At 51.3% G+C, this 25,806-nt stretch overlaps 1 protein-coding gene across 1 annotated transcript in view; it reads left to right on the forward strand.

Annotated features, from left to right (window-relative positions):
• Kcnc1 (potassium voltage-gated channel subfamily C member 1) overlaps positions 1-25,806 on the forward strand; it is a 42,381-nt gene that overhangs the window by 15,061 nt on the left and 1,514 nt on the right. Inside the window, exons 2-3 of the mRNA XM_020155072.2 lie at positions 16,037-16,970; positions 24,063-24,251. Of these exons, the coding sequence (XP_020010661.1) occupies positions 16,037-16,970; positions 24,063-24,251 (1,123 nt within the window). The remainder of the gene's footprint in view (positions 1-16,036; positions 16,971-24,062; positions 24,252-25,806) is intronic.

The following is a 25,806-nucleotide window of genomic DNA, read 5'->3' on the forward strand; positions in this document are numbered from 1 at the left end:
ACAAAGGTCAGAAATACCAGGCACTGGCCTCCTTTCTGGGCAGCAGGAATTATGTCTCCTGAGGCCTGGCTGTCACCAGGCAGATTTTTTTTTTTCTGTCTGGCAATCTGGGGATTTGAGTGCAAGCCTCCAAGTTAGGAACCACAGTGGTTTGCTCTGACTTGCAGAGACTTTGCATGGCCACAGCCATCTCCAAAGCCTTTGGGGCCACCCTTGGAAATCCCACCCAACCTGCTTTCGTAGAATACCATTGACTTACATGCTCCTTTGCCCTGCCTGCCCTGCCCTAGCCTGCTCTATTTCCCCTGCCTGCCTTTACTTATACTGTTTCCTGGACCAAGAATACCCTCTTCCTCCTCTGCATATCTGAAAGGTTGCATCCTTGGAGGCTGGCTTTGATGGCCCCTCTTTTATGGAGTCTTTCCTCACCTCCACTCCTGGAAGAGTCTGCTCTGTGCTTTGTGTTTCCAGAAAACTTTTCTTGTCTGACTTCAGGCCCTGATTCACTGATCTATTATGTCTCCTGGACTCATCCATAACCTTTGAGAAGACAAGGATCAATTTAGGCAATGGAAGTGCCTGAGCATAACAGGGCATCAGTAAACTTTTTCTAACATCCCTGTGATGTGGAAGAATTATATATTAGACCCATTTTGTGCATGAAGGAAAATGATTCAGAGAGATTAACCTGTTTATACAAGGCCATCTAGTTAGTAAGAAATTGAAGGATTAGATCCCAGGTCATCTTTTGAAGATGAGGAAGGCAAACTAGAGCCATACCAGTGTTCCTTCTTGATCTAGGTTGTGGTAAACCCATGGTCAAGAATAACATGGTTGGATGGATAGATAAGTGATGGACAAATGGATGAAAGAATGAATGAAAAGGTAAATACATAGATGCATGTGGATGGAAGAAAGGACACATGGATGGGTGGATACACACCTTGGTGGGTAACTGTATGGATGGGTAAGCAAATGGATAAATGGGAGAATGGGTGGATACATTTCTGTTGTTTGCCTTTGAGGCTGGAGCTGAAAATGACCTAGAAGAGGAGGTTTTGAAGCTCAGGACTTCAGGGTAGTAGGCAGGGTGGAGCAACCCAGCACAAAGGTGCAGAAAGTGATACTGCTGGAGGCAGGGAGTGGGCTTACTGGTGGAATGAAAATGCTGGGAACTGGAGACAGGGCCTGATCTGAAGACCTGGTCCATTCTCAGTTGTGAGACACCCTGATGGAGGAGAGAAAGCCAGGGCAGGCTGGAAAGAATTTGCAGGCAAAGCCGTGTAACCAGGCAATTCTGGGGTCTCTGCAGCCCCTGGAGTGCAGTGAGTAGGGGACTGATCTGTGAACCACAGGCCCGGCTGAGCTTTTGCCTGTCAGGTCCCCAAGCTAAGTGAGCAGAAGTCTAGGAAGGATGTGCTCAAGGCAGCAGTGCATCTCCCCTGTCCGAGGAGGTAGCAGTGAGGAGCGGGCCTTCCTGAGGCCCTAGAATATCCACCATCTTCTTGCTGCCTTTGTAGTCATGAGCTCCAAGGCTTTAGTCTAATTGCATAGCAAAGGCAGTAGAGGGACCATGGGGGGACGATAGGCATTGGTGGCTAATAGTTGAGCTTGACAGGGCCTGGATGAAGGCTTTAATGCTGTAGGCCTGGAACATATTTTTCCAGCTGGTGCTAAGGATCTCCATTTACATGAAGCACAGTGCCAGTGAGCTCCAGCCTCCCCCCACCTCCTAAGCTTTGCTCTAGCATTTCCCAGTACCAAGCTACACCCCCCACACACATATACACTGGTCCCGGCGATCTCCCTGGGAAACCAGGTCCCAGTGAGTGCCTGGTGTGCAGCTAACTGCTCATTACAGTCACGGCTGCAGCTAAGTATAGCTCCAGCATACACAAGACCAAGACAACAAGGGAAAGCCTTTCCATAAAAAAGCCTCACATGCAGACACACAGACATCTGCACACACATGCTCCCCACACTCATGCACGGCGATAGCCTTGCACACACAAACACCTACTTGCACCAAAACAAAGCTTCCTCGTCTACTTATTCACTCATTCATTCAATAAATGTTTGTTGGGAACTAGGAGTAAGGATAAGAGCGTCGTTCTGGAACTGACAAAACTGGGTTTCACATTTGAACCGCATCATTTCCCAGTTGTTTGACCATAGGCAACTTTCTTAACCTCTTCTGGGCCTTGGTTTCCTTTGTCAAACTGAGAAGGTGACCACGGAGTTAGTATAGGGCTAAATGAGGTGGGGCATGGAAGAAGGCTTAGGGTGAGTACTGGATAAATGCCAGTGCATAGTAGATGCCTTCATCATCACTACTGACTACCTACTGTGTGCCTAGCTCTAAATAGCTCTAAAGCTATTTCTCATGGAGGTGGTTGTGAAAAGTGTGGTGGCTGGTGTATAAATATTTTATAGTTGAATGAATGAAAACTGCATCAATGGGTTGCTGAATGTCCTTGGGGCTTCCTTCTCTCAGGAGAAATCCACTTGAGCTTGTCTGCCAGTCAGCAGTCTATGGCCAGAGCCCAGGTTGCCACCTTGAGCAGCCTAGCACAGTGGGTGATGCCTGGTCAAGCTGTCGCTCCTGAACTGCAGGCAGCAGGACGCTGAACCCCTTGGATCCAGAGCCCACTCAGGCCACAGCTCTGATCCTGGCTTGGACTGACATAGGAGTCCTGCAGCCCCAGTCAGATCCCTGGCTGGGCCATCCAGTAGACTGGGATCTCTGGCCTGGCACGAGGCTGGTTTCCATTTGCCAGGGAAAGAACTTGGGTCCAGTCTAGTTACAAAACAAGCTTCAGGATTTGGAGATCCTGTCACTGTTCCCAACCTTTGAATAAACCGGCTGCTAAAACTGCCCAGGCCATCTCCTCCCATCACACCTCCTCAAAAAGAAAGTGACATTTCCTGGTGCTTTTTAAAGCTCAGACTGGCTGAGCCAGACCTGGGAGTGGGGTGGGAAGGGATTAGGCAGTACCATTGGGGTCACACAGCCTTAGTCTTTTCTCACCTTGAGTGATGTCAAGACGCTGGGAATAGATATAGTCTCATCTTCTTGCCATGCACCCCAGATTCCAATTCCAGTGCCCACATTCCAGATTCTACACTCCAGCACCTGCACCCAGGTTTTGAATTCCACGTTCCAGTGCCAATTCTGCCACATAGGCAGGACTCAAGTGATTGGACTACACCATGAGCGCCTTCAGCTGATCAGCCTGCAAAGAGGGGAGGATGTGTCGGGCTCCTCACTGGAAAGGAACCCTGGTGACCTTGTGTCTACTCTTCATGGATGACATGTCATTCATGTTTGTGTTTGGTGGGCCTTCAGGTCTGTGTTCACTAATTGTACCTATTATTGTCATGGAGATGAAACTGATTTTGCCTAGTGTCAGTGTAGATACGAGTTTGCTGTCAATAAGTGATCTGATTGCCAGAGTTGACAGTAGTCTGCTCTCAATCACTGTGCCCACCATCAGTCTAATAGATGATTTCGGAGGAGACTGAGCATGCCTACTGCTGGTAAGAACAAAGCTGAATGAGAAGAGATAGTGTCCATAGCCAGTTTAGCCATGGAGTTGTGTTGTCAGAGTGGTCAACACCAGTGTAGACTCACGTTGAAATAAATGGTTGGGTATATTGCTAGTGTAGATGTGATGTGGACAGACCAGTGATTGCATATCCACTTGTGTTGACAAGGGAAAGGGCTCACCAGAGGGGTGACTTGCTTCCTACAGAGGCCTCAGGAGAAACTGTATGCCCCTTATGCAGACAGGGGAATGAGCACTCAAACCAGCATGTGCCCATGACCTTAGCACAGATGGGAAGCACCTTCTGGGGAAGGGGCTTCTTTCTCCTACTCGTTGGAGGGTTTGTCTGGACATTCAGACAAAGCCAGGACAGATCCCTGGGATTAGCCACGTCAGAGACTTTGCGTCCTCACGAAAACTAAGTAAAATTAGGTAGTGTGAGTTGATAACACTCCTCCAACTGGACCCCTAAAGGGGGTGAGGTTAACTGTATGTAAATTATGGCTCAATAAGTCATTGACAGCTAGTGTATTAGAAGGTGATGTGTGCCGTGGGAGAAAGTAGAGTGAGGAAGATCAGATTACTGGTGGTGCTGGCTGGAATTGTCAGCTTGCATCATATGGGATGGGGAGGGGGTGGGCTTTTGGGGTGCCAGAGAAAGGCATTCTAGACAGGGAGAGTAGCCAGTGCAAGAGCCCTATCACAGGCATGTGTCCAGCATGATTGAAAAATATGTCTGAGGACACTGGTGTGGATGGAGGGAGCAAAGAGAATGGTGGAAGGGGAGGAGGTCGCAGGGATAATGAAGGCCCAGATTCCCAGATTCAGCAGGGATCTATAGGCCATTGAGAGAAATGAGAGCCCCTGTAGGATTTTGAGCAGAGAAATAACACCACTGGATATGTTTTTTAGAGATCCTCTGACTGCAGTGTTGACTACACTCCTAGAGCCCCAGACATGCTGAAAACCTGGAGAGGAGTAAGAAACCATGACCGAGACCTGGTGGAGGAACGATGAGGAGGAGGACATGGGTGGTTGCAGTGGGGGTGGGTGGATTTAGTTTCAAGCAGAGCCACCAGGATTTCCTTATAGATTAAATGTGAGGTATGCAGAAAGAGAGGTGTCAAGGATGACTGCAAGGTTTTTTGGCAAGAATGTTCTGGAAGGATGGAGCTGCTATTTCATGAGATGGAGAAGACCATGGGGGTGGAGGGGTGTTTGGGAGTTCGGCCAACATGTTGAGTTTGAGCTGGCTACTAGAACTCCTCGGAGATGTCAGGGAGGTAGAGGTGGGAGATCTGTGTCCAGGGGAAGGGCTATGCCGGAGAGAAGCATCTGGGAGGTACTGTTTGCATGGGTGATGGACTGAAGTCATGAAAATGAATCAGTCACTCAGGCAGTGAGCGTAGATAGAAAAGAAGAACCAGGACTGCCCTCAGTGGTATCCTGATAGTGAGAGGCTGGGAGCAGAGATTGGCAAAGTACACCAATAGGAGCAGCCAGTGAGGTAGGAAGAAAATCAAGAGGCTTTTGGGTGCTGGGAAGTGTAAGAGAAAGGACAGAGTGACCAGCAGTATCAGGTGTGGCTGATTAGTCCAAGGATCTGAGGATGGAGCATCGGTCTTGTTCTCTCTGCCCAGAAAGCCTGCGCTTGCACCTTGCATTTCCCTAGTTGATTTTTACCCATCTTCCAACTTCTGCTCAGTTGTCACTTCCTCTTGGAAGCCATTCTAACCCCAAAGCTTGTTAAAGGTCCCAAAGGCATCAAATGCCTGTGTATTCCCCTTAGAGCCCTTGTCACCACATATAGGTACATTTTTGCTCATATGGTTACTGAATAAATGTCATTGCCCTTACCAGAGGCTATAACTGTTTTTACTCACTGTAGCCAGTGCTCTGCACAGGCCTGGAATAAGGCATAAATATTTGTTGGAGGGACAGCAGGGGTCCAGTCAGCTGTGTCCTCTCTCAAGCTGTGTCCACTCTTCTCCCTGGCCATCTTTTATTCCCCTTCTTCAAACACACTTATGAATATACGAACAGGTGCACAGACCTGTTGAGAGTCGGGACCCATCATGGTACAAACATGCAAGTGGTCACTAGGGAGAGTTCCCTTGCCGACCCTGGTGGACTCCATTCTCAGCATCTCCATGTTGGTTAGAATCTCAGTTTTTTTATCTACCAAATGGGGGCAATCAAGACCATTCTGTTAATGGCCCAGGGGTGTGTGTGTGTGTGTGTGTGTGTGTGTGTGTGTGTGTGTGTGTGTGTGTGGTGTTTGAGATTAGAAACGTGAAAATGTAAACTGAAGACAGCTGTGTCCACTGCCACCATAATGGGAGGATGAAAATCTTCCTCCAAGGGCTACCTGGGGTGAAAGTGAAAGAGATTTATGACAGGAAATACTAGAGCACAGTGGTTTTAGTCAGAGGGATCTGGTCTCAATCCTATCTGTGGCATGTAATCTGTGTGGGGTATTTTTGCACTATCTTAGTGACTCCAAACCTCTGTTTTCTTATCTGCAAAATGGTGGTATCAATACCTCCCTCAGAGAGGTTTCTAGAGGTAAATTAGAGAATGTTTGCAAGGCACTTGGCCTCTGATGAGCACGCGGCTATGAGGATTCAGAAGGTAATGTGTGTGATCCTTGGCTACACACTGAGGGTGCTTAATGTCAGCAGGCCTGAAATAGGGTTGGGGAGAGGCCTGGAAAGGGGTGTGGAGGAAGCCTGGCTTGCTGAAGGGCTGTTCAGGGTGGGTCCTAGGCTCACCTGTAGGTGTAGGCAGTGCTGACACTGGGAGCAAGAGGAGCAGTGTGCTCTGATAACCCCAGAGAGTAGAACTGGGAGGAAGGGCAGAGGTAAACTTAAGGCAGAAATAAAGGCATGTCTTTTGGAGTTGTCCAAAGACAGAATGCATGGCCTCATCAGCACCTCATTGCAGATGGTAACTGACAGAGACATCTGTCTCAGGCTCACTGCAGAGGGCATTGTGAAGTGCCCCCTCTAGAGGCCTTGTTTGCCCTACACAGGGCTCCTTCTTACTTCCTGATCTGGGGTCTCATTCATGTACTTATTATTCCAACTTAGGACTTTCTCAAGAATAGGCTTGAGGCAGGTAAGATGCATCTACAACATAACCCTTAAAAAATAAAGCAGAAAGAAAAAGAAAGAATAGTATAGTGAAAGGAAGAAATAGCTATACCCTAAACCCAAGCAAAGGATTAACCTAGAACTAGGTACCAAATTAAGATGAGCTTCCTGGCAGTCAGTGCAAAAGAGGAAGGGTTGCATGGCTCATTGTTCAGTGACAGAAAGCAGATAGGTGCATCAGGAGACACAGGCTTGTCCTGACATCCAAGAGGAGTGTCCTATGTGGAATACTGGTACATCTCTTAGTCTCAGATGCTACTGAAGAGGTGACAGGAGACTCCTGTCATCTCTGATTCAACCATCTGTCTTATGTCTAGGAGAGATTCCCAGACCAAAGGAGAAGGTGGGATGTTGGCTTCTCACAGGGCCTTCTGGTCCAGGGGGTACCCTGGGATAGCACAGTCCCACTCCCAGAAGACCCCTGTGCCCTCTGTGCCTGCTGGTGGCTGACAGATCTGGGTCACAGGGCCACAACCATAATGATTTGCACTGGGTGGCAATGTCCATCCGGCAGGTGCTTTGAGGGGCTTTATGGGAGGTAGTAAAGAGTAGGGCTTTGGAGCAGGGTGGCTCTGACCCACCACTGAGAACTCGGAGACCTTGACCAAGAGTCTTCCCTTGTAGACCTCAGACTCCTCATCTGAAAGGAGTGCCTCACTTGGCTGGCAGAGGTCTAAATGAACCCATGTATGGAAAGCACTGAAAGCAAGGCCTTCTTGAGACCCATGAGTCTGTTGTCCTTTGTTTTGTCACCACTGGCCAGAAGTCGTCAGGCAGCTCTAGCTTAGCCCTGACTAGTCCTGTGACCTTGGGTGTCCTTTCTGGCCCAAGGCAGAAGCTGTGTGGAAACCCTGTAACTGTGAGGATCCTAGGTCTCCACCCTCTGAGAACTGTGTCCCTTGCTCACTGGAGGCTGCAGTGCTGGGTCTTGGACATGCCTGGTCTTGTCCACAGGACACTGTCAGTGAGGGCCATGCCATCAGCTCTCACAGCGCTATCACCTTCTCCTGGTCTATTGTCAGCAGGCAAGTGGAAGCCAGAGCAGAACAAATTAGAGGAAAAGACATAAAATGGAACGCATCTCTCCCTTCAGCTGCTGCTGCTGCTTCTCACTCTCTCTCCACCACCATCCCCTGGTAATTCGGGAAAAAAACAAAACCCAAAATGCTGTGTTAGAATTTCTGTGGAGGAAAGCCGTGGCCTGACTCCTGCAATGCCAGTGTGCAGGAAACTGGTGGTCTTAGGGTTTCTCCTGGCCCAGGAATTCCTCCCTGGATCTGGGGAAGCCCCAGGTTCGGGGTATTTCCTCCATGCTCCTCAAATCCTTCTCACTTCCTGGAGATTGTTTTTGTCCCAATTGAAGGATAATGGGACTGAGTCTCCAAGAGGCTAAAAGCAGTCAGAGCATAAGTAGCCAAGCTGGGATTGGAACTCTGGCCCTGAGGACAGACTAGGGCCTCTGCTGTCCAATGCTTCCTGCTCCTGAGTGCTTCGTGCGCTTTCTTTTGTGTCAGAGCTGCCTAGCACTTGAGTGTCACATGGCCTCATCGATCCCAGATGCCAAAATGGAGCTGGTGGCATCTGAGCCACCTTGGGCACAAATTCAAGGTAAATTTCTGCTCTCACCAGTAACTACTGAGCCTGTGGGCAGGGATTCTGCATTTGTGTGTCCATTCCCTCACTCTCCCCCCAGCAGCTCTGCTGCTGCCCCCATCATACAAAGCCTCTTCTCACTTCTGCTTCCATGCCCCACAAGACTCCTGGGAGTGGGGAGCTTCTTACTCCCAGCTCTCCATCCACCCTTACAGGGGTTGAAGTTTGTCCCACCCTCTTCTCCTTGTTGCTAAATCCAAAGACTTCCCCACTGGCCTACCTTATTGGATCTCTAAGGCTATTCCCTCTGAAAACACTCTTCCCTGTACCATGGGACAGGGATGGCCCACAGGGGACAGACTTGATCACTGAACGATTGGCTAGCTGCAGCCTCACTCATACTGATGTGCTACACCTGGGGCAATGGTAGTTTTGAAGGACAATGGCAGTGTCTCCTGCTTCAGTCTCCCAAGGCGCCTCATAGCTCAGCAATTCCCATTCCATGGGGTAAGATTCTAGGCTTTTCTATACCTGAGATACTTTGACCCTGACTGCTGGATTGTGATGAGAGGGCCAGGCAGTGGAGGGCAAGGTGGCAGGTGGTGTGGGAGTGATAATGTGTTTAAATGCCCTCCCCTTTCTTTCTGCGTGTTTTTTCATTTCCTTATCATGGCCATGGGAGGCACTGAATGCTCAGCAAAGGTCAGGGACTTGTCCAAGTTCCCCCAGTTAAACCAGGACTAAAACTCAAGTTTGTCTGATGTCAAGTCTTGTCATTTCTGCCTCAGCTGCTGCTTCTTTTGACAGAGACTCTGAGCTCATTTGGCCTGGGATCTAGAAGGCAGGATCTAGAGGGCTGGAGGGAGGCAGGACATCGGCTAAGCAAAGCTCAAAGGCCATGGTGACAAACACTCCACCCTGGAGCCAGGCGTGGATGTCTCAGTAGAATGTAGTTCCTGTCACTGGTCATCCTGAGAGCCTTACAACCTTAGGAGCTCCTGTCCTTTACTGCGCCTCCATTCCTCTATTCCTATCCATAAACCTTTGTGGGCCCCTTCTGTCTTGTTGTTCTGGATTTTGGATAATCGCTTTTCCCCAAGTCCAACGTAACAACTATTTAAGATGTGCCTTTAGTTCAATAACATGAGCATGTTGAGGATATAGAAAGAGTCTTTTAAGATTTTATGCATGTAATGATATAATTAATTTTCAAAATGTAAAGAGATGTGCATCTTGGGTTGAAAGCACCTTGGGAACCTCTGCCACATCAAGATTTTTCTAGTCCAGCTGCCGGGACCTAAGTCTACAGTCATGCGAATGAATTCAGTGAAGTGGGTCATTGTCTGTCTGGGTGTCTGAACTCCCTGAGGCCTGGCCACTGCCCTTCTGATCCTGGCCCCATTCCCAGGTTGGATACCTGGATTGGGGTGGAGGGCTGTTGGACAAGTCCTGAGTGGCCTACAGCCCTGCTACATTCCCCCAGGCCACCTCAAGGGCTTTTACCTACACTGGCCCTGTCTGTTCTCTTTCTCCTTGGGCTAGTGTGTGAGTGACCATCTCTGGCATGGAAAAGGGCCAGGACCCGGGGCTGAGTCTCAGATCAGAGAACATACATCCAGAGTGCTCAGCCAGACCCAGATCTCCTCAGGAGATGGCTCACACATGCACATAAATACCACAAACCATACATGGCTCCACACATGTACACACATATGTATGCATGCATATGTGTATCCCCCAAACACATACACCACCGACCACACGTCCCTATATATGTACTCACATGTACACCTCATACATAGCCCCCACACATGCACACACACCATACCTCATAAGTAGCTCCATATATACATAAGTAGCTCCATATATACATATGCGCACACACACATACACATCACAAACCATATTTGTCCCCATGCACTCACACGCACATTACAAACCTACAAACCTATATAGCCTCATGTCAGATGGGTGCATAACCATGGACACACACACTCCACCTCATGATAGTCCTGTACACACACATGCCGTAAACTGTACTTGTCCCATGCATGCACACACAATGTACACACCCCATCCATAGCCCCATACACATACATGTCTGCATGCATGTATACACATACACACAAACACATCCCACCAATACACACGTCTCCATACACACACATGCACACACCACTCAATTCATACCAGCATATACACTTTCACACACCTCATTCATACACATCACACACACCACACACAGCCACTGCTTCAGTAAAACTGCGCAGGCCTAGATTCAGGTCACATACACAGATGACACCCCTTCAGCATGCACACACCTGCCCCACAGACACACCGTGCCGCCCTGACACCCACCTGGCACACAGACTTCCCAAACAGGCTCCCCCAGGGTGCGTGTGCTCTGCACTTGTGCACATGCTCCCAGCTTACAGTGCAGTGGAGAATGGTGAAGCTCCTCTTGCCCACTACTCCCAGAGCAGGGGCCAGGAAGGTTAGAGGGCAGAAGCAGGGGCTGGGCCCACACGGAGCACTCAGGCATCTGGGGCTCAATGGTTGAGGCAGTGGATAGAACAAAAGATGCACTGCACCCCCAGTATCTCTGCTCCTTCTCCTGGCCCAGCAGCCCTGGCCCAGCGCTGCTTCTGTGGGCATGCCTAGCCCAAAGAAGTCCAGACAAGTCTAATTCAGTTTCCAAACCCAACTCAACTGACAATTTATTTAAGACAATTGGCCCTCCCATCTGCTCTGCATCATTGACTCCACATGGATTAACTCACATGCTGTACACCCCTGCTGGGCAGATTTAATTAGGTGGAAAAACTGACCTGCAGCCTCTGGGGACCCGGGGCCTGGACACCTGCCAGGGCTCCCCTGATCGCCATCATAGTCCCCACTGCCTGTCTCAGAATCCTCAGAAGGGACCAAGTCCAACTTTCATCATGATCAAACTGAAGTTCAAAGAGGGGAAGAGACTTGACTAGGTCACACAGCAAGTGAGCTCTCAGACCCGAATATTGGTCTTGCACCATGTTACAAGCAGCACCTTGTTCCTGAAACGCTAAACTGCAAGAACAGGGATTCCCCACGGTGAACCTCTGAACAGCTCCAAAAGGCAAGCACAATTTTCTAAAGATGACTGTGGCGTAAATAATTCATAAATGGAAGTCATAGTACATATTGGTCATTTTAATAGATAGTAAATTGCCTTTCTGATTTATGGTTTCAGGGGCGGGGTTACAATAAAAATAATGTGGTGATTTATAAAACATCTTAAGTCAACAGATCGTTAGTAGGTTTGTCTGACTTTACAGCCAACAGCCTCACCACCCTGGTTGCCATAGAAATGGAATGCCTTGCTCTGTTTCCATGGCTACCACTTTCTAGAACACAATTGGTGGGTCTCTCGTGGTTTGTGATTTGGTTCTAGAAAAAATAAAAAGAGCCAGAAACAACTAGCTTAGGTTTATTCTGCATTATCAGGCGATCGTTCCTGTGTTGTCTTGAAATTTTACAGGGTGGCCACTTGCCTGACCAGGTCAGGTAACAGCTACCACTGAGATATCTGGCAAAGCTCCCTTTGTGCTTCCACTCAGACTAGCAGCCCAGGAGAGACTGGCTGCACAGCCATCCTGGGTCCAGGGTGTGGTGGGGCTCAGATATTGCCAGGATGGTTGGAGAGATAAGACCTGGTGTTGGGATATCAGGAAGCCTATGGATGATGAACAGGGCCTAGGGTTGGGAAATCTAGGCACCAGCATTACCTCAACGGCAGACTGATGACATTGGGGAAGGCTGCAGAGGCAGAGGCGAGGCAGGCTGGAGCTGCCTGTGTTGTGGGAGAGTCAGTTACCCCGAGTGGGGACAGAGTGGGCAAGGAGAAGATGGAGCTGCCAGGGCAGGGGAAGGGCCAGCTGGGGTCTGTTTGTGTTCATAGGGGATGTATTGGATGGTACCACCACTGCACCATTGTATGCTCTGAGTATGTACACAAGTTGTATATGTATGCATGTGCAACCTTTCAGTACCTCAGTTGGTATGTGGTGTCATGTTCCAGTAAGCTTTTCATGATTTCTGTTTGTGGTCCAGGCACTGTGTTTTAGTTGTGCGTCCATGCACTCTGTGCTTAGATCATGGGTGGAATGTGTAGTCTGGGTTGTTGATCTGTCTGTGGTCTGTGAGTTCTGTTCTCTGCATGACTTAGGATTGGAAAATAGCTCACATGGGGTTCAGCCCTATACTTTTGCTGTGGGGCTGATAAGCTCAGTATTGCTTCAGAGGCTGCCCCACAGCCTGCTGTCCTGGACCTGCAAGGCAAGGCTTCACTTCCCTCCCTGCCAGGGGCCAGCTGATTCCAGTAGCTCCCATCCCCATGCCCACTCTCTCCTTTTGACTGAGTTTCCTGAATAAGGTGAAGTCTTCCCCTCTTTGGGTCTGCATGGAGGTGGCCAGGTGGGGATGCAGGCTGGACTATCAAGACTACCATCATCGTCATTCCTCCCAAGGAGCTGCTCCTGCCCTAGGTGCTAGCAAGTCCTGGGCACTGAGGCCTAAGAATGATTCAAGGGTAGCCAGACTTCCATCTGTGGATCCAGGTGCTCCTGCTTTTTCATCATTGTCACAGCATAACCTGCTTTGGCAGCTTGGTGCAGAAAGAGCACAGGTTCTAGAGCACAGTAAACTTGGGTCCACATTTCACCTTCATCACTAGCATCAAACCCTCGGCTTTGTTCTGGAATCTCTTGGTGCTTGGCTTTCCTTCTTGGCACAGTGGAGACATAGATTCAAGGCACACACGGTAGGTCCTTGGGCTTTGGTGGCTTTTCCTCTTTCCTTCCTGTGCTCAGGGTGTGGGCAAAGGGAGCTGGGGCTTGGCTGTGCTGATTTTGTGCCCTTGGCTTGCCCTCCTACTGGTCTGGGCTGAGGAGAATGTTGGGATCTGAGTGATCCAGAGTCAACTTCCTCCACAGCCCTCTAAGGATCCACTTGGACCCAGGTGTCACTGAGCAATACCTATGACAGAGAATGACTAGACCTTGAAGCAGAGGATGCCCAAGGAACCTATGCATGGCAGGAGACAGCTTTCACCTGGCTCTTCCTGGGGACGGAGTCTTCCTATCTGACTCTAGGTCTGGCTTTCACCACCCACCCTCTACCCCTCACCCCTGTGTCAGTGGAACTCAAGCTGTGCATTGATCCCTGATGACCAAGGACTTTTCTCCACTAATCTTACAAGGCTTTACCTCTTTCTGGGCCTCATTTTACTCATGAAGATCTATAACATGAGAGGAGAAATGGAATGAGGGCTCTGAGGGCCTGTGGGGTACCTGGGAATTAGAGGCTCCAAGGATATCAGTGCCCCATCTGGGCTATTCCTATGAGCCTTCCTGAACATTAAAGAGCCAGCACTGGAGACAGATTCACTCTTCTCCCTGGGTGGATGTAGAGACTCCTTGGGGAAACCCTTCACTTGCTGCCTCCTAAGGCCCACAGCTGTCAATGGGCGCCTCACCCCAGGGGAAGGTCCATTAATGGGGCCCTGAAGGATGAATGGGATTTTCCCAGACAGAAGGAACAAAACCACAAAGATAGAGGAGACAGTCTGTGATTAGAAATGACAGGGAGTTGCACGTGGAAAGAATGTGAGTTAAATGTGGAGAGAAGACCCTGAAAAGTCAGGTGAGGCCAGGGCACTGAGATCCTTGTGTGCTAGGATAAGAAGTTAGGGCTTTTTTTTGGGCAGCATGGCAGCTGGCTTGGATAGAGCTGGGATTATCATGGGTGGCTCCCTCTGGTAGCTATGTGGCTAAAACTGAAGCCTAAAATCTGTTTTGGTGGCAGTGGCCCTGCCGAGAGAGGACACAGAGGAGGATGAATGTGGGAAAGTCTAGGAGGAGCTGTCCTGGCTAATGAGGAGCAAGGAGAGGAACCTAATGTCTCTGCCATTGCTCAGGATCAGGAGCCAAGGGTGCAGTGGGCTTAGCCTCTGGGCTTCCCCCAGACACTCCCAGGGTGGGTTTCCTCCCTGCCAGGGCAGGGGCACAGCTGGGAGGCATGACTGTCCTTTGGGAGTCTGGACTGTGAATACCATGCTTCAAGATGGGGTCCCCGGAGGCAGTCTTGAGCCAGATGCCCAGGAGATGGAGATCTGCTTTTTAGTTCCAGGAGCTTGGGTGACTGGTGATGGGAAAAGCTCTGGAGCTAGGTAAACTTGGGCTGGAGGTGGCAGCCTCTTCCAGTCACCTCTACTTTGCTTTCCTGCTCTTCCTCTGTGTACCCCAGGTCTGAACTATCTGGACCCTGAAAGAAGAGTTTTCTGGAGTTGGAAGACCTGTTTTGAAGTCTCTACCTGCCTCTCCCAAGGGTGCACAAATCACTCACCTTTTTCCAGCTCCACCTGCTTCATAGGACAGAGGGGCTCATCTTTTCAGTCTACCCCATTACACTTGTCTCTGTATCTGTCCTTACCCCCCCTAAGCTAGGCTAGGAGCTCTCTGAGGGCTGGACAGAAGCCTCAATCAACTTTGTGCTTGGCATGACCTGGTGCTTAGTGAGGAGTGGCAGGAAGGAAGGATGAATGAGTGATCTGATGGGTGGATGAATGGATGGATGGATGGATGGGGATGAATGGAAGCAAGGAGGGTTAAATGGAGGGAATGAAGGGAAAGAAGGAGGAAAGACGAAGAAGGAAGGAGGGAAGAAGAAAGATGGTAAAAAGAAGATGAGGGAAGGGAAGAAGAATTACAGATGGAAGGATGGATGTGAATCACACTTGATAGTAGCCCAGGAGAAAATTTTTTGAAAAATTACACAAGGCCATGAAACCAAGGGGAGGTTAATTTACTTAATGTGTAGCTTGACAGGTCTCTTTCTGTTTCTGGACCTCAGACTCACCATCTGTAGCATGCAGCATCTTGGACAGGTCATCTCTAAAGACTGCTCTCACTTTTGTCACTCGGAAGTGTTGAGTGTCCCTCCAGCCTTTCCTTTCCCCTTCCCCAGTCTAGAATGTGGTTTGGAAGCTCCACATAGTTCTTGGTTCCCAGATCCCTGCCTGGCACCATTGTCATGGCCCAGACAAGGCTGTTCTGGGACTCAAAGGGTAGCCTTCAGGGTGGGGGTGGGGCACCTATGTAAACAAAAGCAATTGTTGGAGGCTGTGTGGCTGCCTTCTGCTATGATGAAAGGTGGGGCTTTGTCACTCCTTCAGCAAACAGACTGGAGTTAGCAGGGAGAAAGATGGGCCATGTGGCCTCTCAGGCATAATTCCACTGCAGTGGAATAATTCCTGCTCATTTCTTTGCACACTTCAGCTCCAGCAAGCTCAGTCACTATTAGGGCCAATTGTACTGGCTTAAACACAATAGTTTATTTCCCATTCAGGTATCAGAGCGTATCTAGTGGGTGTCTGTCTTTTCAGGGACCTAGGCTTCTTCCCTCTGGCGGTTCTGCTGGCTTCTAGGGCTTTGGTGTTAGCTGGCAGTGGGGGAAAGGAAGCATGGAAAATCAAGCAGGAAGATTTCGAGCCAGGCCTGGCAGCAGTGTACTTGCCCTGTCCCTGAGGAGGGATGTGTGGCTCGTCCACTTGGGTTGTATCAGAAGGGCCCCTGTGCAGGCTTCTTGCCTACTCTGGCATTCCCCCGCTCTGGCTTTCCGCCTGGACTCAGCAGGAGGCACCACAGGTTTCCCCACTCCGGGTGGGAGGGCCTTCCCTTCCCTCTGACACTGTGTATTTCTCGCCCACAGTATGTGGCTTTTGCCTCCCTCTTCTTCATCCTGGTCTCCATCACCACCTTCTGCCTGGAGACCCACGAGCGCTTCAACCCCATCGTGAACAAGACAGAAATCGAGAACGTTCGGAATGGCACTCAAGTGCGCTACTACCGGGAAGCAGAAACCGAGGCCTTCCTCACCTACATCGAGGGCGTTTGCGTGGTCTGGTTCACCTTTGAGTTCCTTATGCGCGTTGTCTTCTGCCCGAACAAGGTGGAGTTCGTCAAGAACTCACTCAACATTATTGACTTTGTGGCCATCCTTCCCTTCTACCTGGAGGTGGGCCTGAGTGGTCTGTCCTCCAAGGCTGCCAAGGATGTCCTGGGCTTCCTACGCGTTGTCCGCTTCGTGCGTATCCTGCGCATCTTCAAGCTGACCCGCCACTTTGTGGGCCTGCGGGTTCTGGGCCACACACTCCGTGCCAGCACCAACGAATTCCTGCTGCTTATCATCTTCCTGGCCCTAGGCGTGCTCATTTTTGCCACCATGATCTACTATGCTGAGAGGATAGGGGCCCAGCCCAATGACCCCAGCGCCAGCGAGCACACACACTTTAAGAACATCCCTATCGGCTTCTGGTGGGCTGTGGTGACCATGACAACGCTGGGCTATGGAGACATGTACCCACAGACGTGGTCCGGCATGTTGGTGGGAGCACTGTGCGCGTTGGCGGGTGTGCTGACCATTGCCATGCCTGTGCCCGTCATCGTGAACAATTTCGGGATGTATTACTCCCTAGCCATGGCTAAGCAGAAACTACCAAAGAAAAAAAAGAAGCATATTCCGCGGCCACCGCAGCTGGGATCTCCCAATTATTGTAAATCTGTCGTAAACTCTCCACACCACAGTACTCAGAGTGACACATGTCCGCTGGCCCAGGAAGAAATTTTAGAAATTAACAGAGCAGGTAGGAAACCTCTCAGAGGCATGTCGATCTGACCTTTCACCTCCGCCCCCTGTAGCGATGATTTCAGATTCAGTCAGACTGCTTCCTTAGTTCCGTGGGCAACCCCGGACCCTGCGCTCAATCTCGAGGCGTGGAGCCTAGGGGCCCAGTTTGATGCTGGGCGGCCAAATTCACGAGGCCAGCGCCTGCTAGAGGAACCTCACTGGTGGCCCTGGGTAAGGAGGTCGATGCGGTTGGTCTCGTGATGTTCTGAAGAGACCACACGTACTGCGAGGTTGCTGAAGACTATCTTAGCAGGAGCCTCAGGGGCTGCTGCTCAGGTGGACAGAGTCAAGCATGAGTCTCTGACTCAGGCTACTCAAACCAGTGTTGGGGCAAGGTGGGGGTAGGTATGATTCGGAGGTGCCATCTGTTTTTGATTTGGTCCTTAACACAGCTCCCTTCAGGCTGTGTAGACAACAGAAATGGTGCACGGGATCCAGGTAGGAGGGTCCCTGCAGAGGCAGTAGCAAGGATTCTCAGCCCTAGCAGAGCCTGTCTCCATAGCCGAGTAGAATTTCCCATTCTGATGCCGGCTGCCTAGCTCCAGGTCCTTCCTAGGAGATGCCCCTTGCCCTCTGCGACAAGCTTACGTACCCCATAGCATGCTGAACCAACTCGTCTTCTACCATCACTCTAGAGTTTAGCATTTATCTTTAGGAACCCGTTGGAGTGACTCTGGCTTTCACGTTGTCTGTTTGGGTTGATGGTCCAGTGGGAGTTCCCGGTGACCTTCTGATGGAAGCAGCTGGTGAGCAAAGCACTGGAGGGGGCCACACCCGGGCAGCTTAGATGAAAGCGCTTCAGACCAGCAACAACCTCCGGCAAGGGTTGTCCCCCTGTCCAGCGGTAGGGACTGCAGCAGCAATACAAGACATCCCAACCAATGTACAATCACTGTCCCATGGATTCACTGGGGGCTGGGCGGGGGGAGGGGGGCATGCAACAATACTAGTCACTGTGGGATATATTCTAATATTCCATGGCTAGTGGTTTGTTATGGGACTATCTCAGTTTTATGAGAACCTGCACATAGCACATAAAGTTGATCATGGGGCTCTGGTCCGAAGATAGAAAGCCCATAGTCTACCTCTACCCATGGAATACCATCGACTTATTCTGTGGACACAGGGATCTCAAAGGAATGGAAGACCCAGAGAAGAATGACAACACTGAGCTAAGGAGTGTTGGGGTGAGCAGGAGCTTGATGTGAGAGATCAGGTTCAGTTAGTCTATGAAGGCCATCCCCACGCCTAGGTCTGGACTGGAGGTAGCTCAGCCCCATGTCAGAAAGTTTCCTCTCACTTTGGGTAATTGCTTTTCTTCCCTGCTGAACTGCTTTCTACCCCTGACCCCCCGCCCCCATCCTGATCCTTTCCTAGCTTTATCCCATAGCTATGCCAGCCAGAGCAGTATCCCAAGGCTCATTTTGCTTATGGGGCTTCCTAGCCCCTCTGCCCTGCCCCATTCCCTCCCCTTTCTAGTATTCCTGTAGGCACCTGAGAGGAATGTGGCTAGTGTTGTGGGATGGACTAGGGGTGGACAAGGGTCTCAGAGGCTAAAACAGGGGCCCTGTAGTAGGGAAGGGCTTCTGGCCAAGCCATGAGTCTGTCTAGGGGAAACCCAAACCCCATCCCTCTGCTTTGGATTAGGTGGCCATTTGACCTCAGGAGGCCCCATCAGGGCAAGGTTGGTTACCAGGACTCTAGGGGAAGGTCTGGGATAGACTATCCTGTCCATAGTCCCACTGTGGACCCCCTAGGAAGTGCTCAGTCTGAGGGGTATCTCCTGGCACTACTTGGCCCATCCAGTGTATCCTCCTCAACACTCTTTCAGCATTGGATTGGTGCCCCAAGCATGGATCTCCATGCCAGCCCATTAGTGATCCTCAGTTCACTCCAGGCAGGCCCAGATTCTTTTGTATGCCCAGTGACAATATTACCCATGTGCTGAGGGTACACCCCTCCCCCTACAGGAGTGTGGCATGTGTGTGTTCAGGCATGTATACCAGCAAGTCCCAGGAACACAGTGCTCTTCCATGCTGCAGCAGGCCTGCAAACCCATGCACTTGTGGGATTCCCCTGGCCCTTCCCCAACCTTGGCACTGGGAGCCTCTTGGCCTTGGGTCCAGGATTCAGATAACTTGGATAGTCTATGACTGAGAAGGTATTTGGGGCCCACCTAAGCCTTTGCCTCTCAAGCCTGGATGCCTGCACCCTTCTGTCCTCCCTTTCCACCTTACCCTCCCTGCTCTGCTCTAATTCCTTCCCTTGGTGAAGTTGGTGCTGTCCTGATATTCAGACTGTACTCCTTGGCTCTGAGATCTCAGTCCCACCTTACCCCATCCCTTCCTCCTTCCAAGAGCTGATGTGTGTGACTGGGATTATCTACCACCAAGAAGGTTTGAAGTTCTTAGGTGTTGTCCTCCCCTTCCCTGTATCATGGACTCCCTTCCCATTCTCCTCCTTTTCTGCTTATAGCTATGCACCCAGATGATTGTGGGGTAAAGGTGAGTTTGTGAGAGAGTAGCCAGAGGCCAGGAAGGCAAATGTGGTGGTGAGCAGAGAACAGACCCTAAGGGAATTGTGGAAGGTGAGATGTAGCCTCCCAAGGCCTTTCCCTAAGGGAAGTGGAGCAGCTCCCTGGAGCCTGGGGTTTCTCCAATTACACCTCTAAAACTTGAGTTAGGGACCAAGTACAGCACGCTGGGCCCTGTAGGCATCCCACCCCACTCAGGCTGGGCCCTGGACCAAAGCAAGGCTTCCTAGCTGGGCCAGCAATTCCTTCTCCTCACCTCCACCTCTTGGTCACTCCTGAAACCTCAGTTTGTATGTGTGCCCCAAGGATGGTGTGGTCTCCTCTGGGCCATGACTGCATGGCTTCAGTGTTTGGGGGGGCTCTTGTTCTCACCTGGCGGTAGGGCCTCAGAGGGAAGGCCAGAAGGCATGGCCAGGGACTGCCTGAGCTGATGGCCCAGGAGAAGGTACCCTTCTCCAGGAAAGGGCTCCCTTCCCCAGCTACAATCAGGGCCCTGATCACCTGCTCTGGGTAGCTCGGCGTGCTCCCTCTGTCCTGCCATGTCCATTCATGTGTGTCTTGTCCATCTCTGCTCCTGTGATGTGGATCAGTCCTTTGCGGTGCAGTGTCAAAGACTGCAGGGTTTCATTATAGCTGAGCAAGAGGTATCATGGAAGGAGGGTGGTGGCCAGGCTCCATTCCTGCCCATAGGCACACAGGGCAATAGCAAGGTCCCAGAGCTGCCCCTATCTGGGCCCCTTGGGAGCGATCCCTGTATCCTCGCCTTTCCACCTGTCCCTTGCTGGGCTGCAGTGACTGCCCAAGGAGTGGTGCTAGTTCACGGGGCAGGGAGGGTGATGGGATTGGGGACAGAGTTGATGGGGCAGGATATGGATCTGAAGAATCTGCATGGATGCAGCTGCAGGTTTGGCAGTTGGAACCTTGAGTGGGATCCTAGTTGCCCCCTGCTGGCTAAGAGGGAAGCAGTGGAGAAATTGACCTGACTGAGGGCCAGGAACGGGTGTTCCTTTCTATGTTGTTCACATTCTCTCTTTCTCTCTCTCCACTAATCATGTCTCTCTCTCTCTCTCTCTCTCTCTCTCTCTCTCTCTCTCTCTCTCTCTCTCCTCGTTTTGTTGCATGACTGTGCTGGTTCTCGTGATTGTGTCTCTCACAGACTGTCCCCATTTAGCCTGGGACATTTTTCCCTGAGTCCCCAGTTGGGCAGATCCTTGGGGATAAACCCAAGGAAATGCCCAGCAACCCCATCCCACCCCATCTCCGCGTGTGCCCTGTGGTGCCCACTGCTGGTGTGAACAGTAAGTACAGCAGTGGCAGTGCCTGGAGACCAGCAGAAGAAAACAGCCTGCTGGCAGAGGACTGGGCCATGCAGGTTCTCCTTGCTCCAAAGTTTAAAAAAAAATGACCCTCTTGCGGATGCTCATCTCAGCCCATTTCAAAGCCTGGAAACCATCTCTGAAACACTACCCATGCTGTCATTTCATCATCACAGGCCTGTGGATCTAGTGGGGGCCTGGGGCCCTGGGCCAGAGGAGTTGGGGCCCCAGCCCTCTGAAAGCAAGTGGGGACACAGGCTTCTAGCTGCCATCTCATCCGGAGGATGGGGCCACGAGTGGGCTGGGAGTCTTGGATGACTTGCACCTTTTCCCTGGGTTTAGACAGTTGGCCCTTCCTTGGCTTTTCTCTCTTCTGGCACCCTGCTGGAGTTGGGAACAAGAAATGGCCCAGTTTCTGAGCGCATCCTCAACTGCAGTTAAACCAGCAGCCTCTCAGTTATAGTCCCTGACTCAAAGGTCAAGATCAAGAGAAAAAGTAGGCTCCAGGAGTGTTCTAAGACTCCTCCTTCTTCCCCAGGGAGTCCTAATGGCTGCTCCTTGTTCTTGGCCTTTTGGAGAAAGTCCACCCCAACTTTGGACCCATCACAGTTGTGGGAGGTGGAGCCTCAGGGGCAGAGGACTTGTGGGCAGAGCCAGTAGGGAGGGGGACTGCACACTCAGAGCCAGAGGAGGGCTCTCAGACTGCACCGTTCTTCATGGAGGCAGAGAGAGGCAGTCACTGTTAACCCCTCCCTTGGACAAGAAATGCAGGTTGTGGGCACCCCAATGACAGGTCAACAAAGAGACCACAAGTCCTCATTCCCAGCTATAGGACACACTGTCTAGGAGGGCCATTGTTTTTCCCCTGGAGGAAAAGTTAGGCAGGAAACTATGGGCTCTAACCTCCACTCCCTCATCCTCTTCCCCTCCATGCCATTTCCTTCCCCTCTCCCCAGCACCTTCCTTCCTAGCCCAGAGATCCCATGGGCCCCATAGCTAGGAAGACCCCAGCCCCAGTCACATGGTGTCAAGAGTTTCCTTGGTAACTGGCCTTTTTGGTTCAGAGTCAATCGGGGAGTGAAGCCCCTGGGATCTGTCAAGAAATGCACTGTACGTGAAATGCTTTGCCATCTTGTATGAGAGACTTTTTTTTTTAAGTTCCAAAATTATGATGGGATTTTTTTTGGATTTGCTTTACGAATAAACCTGATTGGTCCATTTCTCTTTTGACTGACTGCCTCTTTGTAGTGACATGATGTGTACACAGGTGGTGATCCCACCCACGTGCACGCCGAGTGTGTGCACGCGGGGCAGGATCCCTCCTGCGTGTAGTAACATGATGTGAACAGGATTGTGGGAGAGTGTCAGATTGGGCGGGAATTGACTCCGGGTTTCTCCTCTTTAATCTTTTGGAGAGGCTCCCTAACATGGTCGCCCATGTTGGTCTCCTTTCACAGAAGGGCTTGCTCCTAGGTGCAGTGTTTGAGTGGATTCCATCCTGCCCAGGAAGATTCTGCTTTGACAACAGAGAGTATGGGGCAGGCTCAGTCCCTGGGAGTGACAGGGAGGGCAAAAGCCAGTCAGTGCCACCTCTGCCAGCCAAGGCCTTCATGGCTCTGCTCCTGGAATTGGGAGAGACAGGGCTCCTTCCTCTGGCCACACTTTGTCTTTCACCAAATTTGCCCCCAGACCTCTTCCCAGGTTCCTTCTTAGACTACCAGAGGCCAAGACTCAAATTTTCTACCACTCAGCACCATCAGCTGCTGTTGTCTTCTACACATCCATTTGCTCTGCTTTGCCGGGGACACTGGCAGTGGCTACAGGAGTGGGAGCTCATCCCACATCCCTGTCCTGCCATCACAGCCTCATTCGTACATCTTTGTTGTGACCGTGCAAGCTGACCAGACATGCTGGGGGCGGCGCAGGGACACTGCCTGATATGTGCAGAAAGCAGAGTGGACTGCAGGGGGTCAGAGCAGATGGAGTAGTAATAGATGGATCTGTGGGAAGGCAGAAGAGACAACGTGGCCAGGCCTAGTGTGTATGGAGAATGGGGAAGACCAGTAGATTGAGTCCCTATGGGGATGAATAAAATGTGTGACCAGGCCTAGTCTGCACAGGGAATCAGGAATCAGAGAGGCAGACCAACAGATTGAGTCTTTATGGGGACAGGACAGAAGGTGTGAGCAGGTTTAGTCTTCATGGAAGGGAGAGTGGCCAGACTGGGTTCTTATGGGAACAGAGTAGGTGTGGCCAGGCCTAGTCTGTATTGGGAACAGAATGACCAGACTGGGTCCATGTGGAGACAGAGTAGGTATAACGAGGTCTAGTTTGTGGAAGACAAAAGTTACTGAGGGACCAAACTGGATCCCTGTGGGGCTAGAGTAGAGGTATAACCAGGCCTAGTCTGTAGAATTACCAGACTGGGTCCTTGTGGGAACAGAGTAGGTATGGCCAAGCCTAGTCTGTATGGGAGACAGAATGACCAGACTGGTCCTTGTGGGGACGGAATAAAGGTACAACCAGGCCTAGTCTGTAGAATTGCCAGACTGGGTCCCTGTGGGGGCAGAGTAAAAGGTGTGACCAGGCCTGGAGCATCAGAATGATCAGGTCAGGTCCATATGGGGTGGTGGGGGCAGACTGAATGATCAGATGCTGGGGAGGGACTGCATGAATCAGAAGATCAGATGGGATTCAAAGAGGAGGTGGAGTTGAGTAGGTCAGATGGGGTCTGGGTGGGGCTAGGGAATCCTGAGCGACTGAATGTCGCTGGGGAGCAGCCAGGCTCTGGTTAGCAGCTCCAGTCTCTGGACTGGAGCCTTTCTACATGTCTGTCTGTCTTCTTCCTGAGCTCTGTGTCTGGCCCTCTCCCCATGACTGCATCCACACCATCCTGTGTCATTGGCCCTGCCCTGGGCCCTGGACCTGGCCCCCAGCACCACATGCTGGGCCCATCACCAACTCATCTTTTTGCAAACTTTGAGCAAACCCAGGAGTCCCTCCCTCCCTACACTGTGGGCAGCTCACAGGCTGCCTGAATGGGCTGAGCCCCCTCACCCCTTGCACCCTCCCACAGGGCCCATCCACTTTTCCAGCCTCAGGGATGGGCTTCCCTTTGCCAAGTGTCCCACCTCTGGCCTGTCCCCCTCTCACTAAACAGTTTTCAGTGTCTCAATAGCTTCTGCTTATATGTTTGAAGATTCCAAACTGAATGGGGAGGTGGCGAAGGCCGCGCTGGCGAACGAAGACTGCCCCCACATAGACCAGGCCCTCACTCCTGATGAGGGCCTGCCCTTTACGCGCTCGGGCACCCGCGAGAGATACGGACCCTGCTTCCTCTTATCAACCGGGGAGTACGCGTGCCCACCTGGTGGAGGAATGAGAAAGGGTATGTAGAGGAAGCTGGAGCTCTGTGCATCATCTGGGCCTGCCTCGCGCTCCTGCAGATGGGTGGGCAGGGCGGTGGGCGAGGGGGCGCTGAGGGGCAGGCAGGCACATGAAGGGGGGCAAGGATGGGGGGAGACCCCCAGGATTGGCCCTTGGAGGTCTGAGTCCCTTTCCTCCAAGTGGGATGTCAGGCTGGCTGAGCGAACCTGAGGCCAAGTCAGGTGTGGGTTGGTTGAGCTGAGTGGTGGAAAGGGACTTGCACAGGCCAGCTGACTATGGGCTATGACCCCAAGGCAAGGTGTACCTAGGGATGCAGGAGGAGCCTCGGCTCCCTCAGATTGCTCTGGCAGGTGCAAGACAGGTCCAGAAAAGCAAAAGGGCTCTCTCCTCTCCCTTTGTTGAGGAGAGCAGTGAGGTGGGCCTGGGTTGACAGGGATCCTGTGGGCTTAGCTAAATATCCATGTTGTGGAAGAAGCATCCTTTAAAGAGAATCTGCAGGCTAGTGGGAGGGGAGGCATGAAGAGAGTGTTGCTTCAGAGTTTGGGAATAAGGCCACCATCACAAAGGTAAGGTGTATGGCAGTCAGAGAACTTGCCAAGAGAAGGTGGGGAAGCAGAGCTCAGTGCAGCCCCTTCCCTTGCCAGTGCCCATTGGCCACTGCCTGGTTGTGGCTAGCGCCCCCTTGTGGTTGGCAAAGGCTGAGATCAGTAGTTTCATAGCACTCTGGGCTGACTCCACTGGAGAGAGTCTTCTACTGGAGCTTGAGCATGGGCTGGGGAAAAGCCTGGCCCAGGAGGTGGGGAAACCTTTCTTAGTGCAGCAGACTGGCTGGGCAGCTTGTGCATGTCTCGGAGTGCCTCACAAGCTCACAAGGATGCATGCTGATGGGGGGAAGCAGGCTGGGTCATGCAAATAGTTGGAGTTTTGAGAGCAACAGGTGTCATAGCCTGTGGCCATTGTCAAATGCTCGAGTTTTTCAAGTGGTTAAACTGGACACACAGAGGAAAAACAGAGCTCAAAATAAAAGGTATACCTAGAAGCAGAAAGGCAGAATACACTGAGGCAAGGGAAAATCTTTGGGTTACTAATGCTTAGTAGTGCCCATCTGACTTAGGCTAGTCTCTGCTTCTTTATCCTGCTGGGAGGTCCCTTGGACCTCAGCGCAGTGTGCCACTCCCCGCATGGTGCTGCATGGTGGAGGGCTACCAGCCTTGGGAGGGCCCCATCCTTGGCATGGATGGGCCTGCTACTCCCCTTGGCAACTGGCTTTTTCCCAGGTGGAGACCTCAGTATTCCCAGGAACAGGGGCCACCCTGAGAGTGAGGGGGAAGCAGGGAGACTATTCTCAGTGGTTGTTCCCTTTCCAGTAAGGTCTCATGGGCTGCCTGTCTCCTTCATCTTGAATGTTGGATCAGTCGGTGTGGCCTAAGAGAGTAGACAGGAGAGCATCTTTACTATGTTTCCAGAAGCCCAGGAATGTGAGACAGAAACAGCCCCATCTCTCTGTAGTATCTAGGGAACCCATCAGCAACCAGTGTCCACAAATGATACCCATT

The sequence above is a fragment of the Castor canadensis genome, chromosome 1 (genome assembly GCF_047511655.1).
Source record: "Castor canadensis chromosome 1, mCasCan1.hap1v2, whole genome shotgun sequence".
NCBI classification, from domain to species: domain Eukaryota; kingdom Metazoa; phylum Chordata; class Mammalia; order Rodentia; family Castoridae; genus Castor; species Castor canadensis.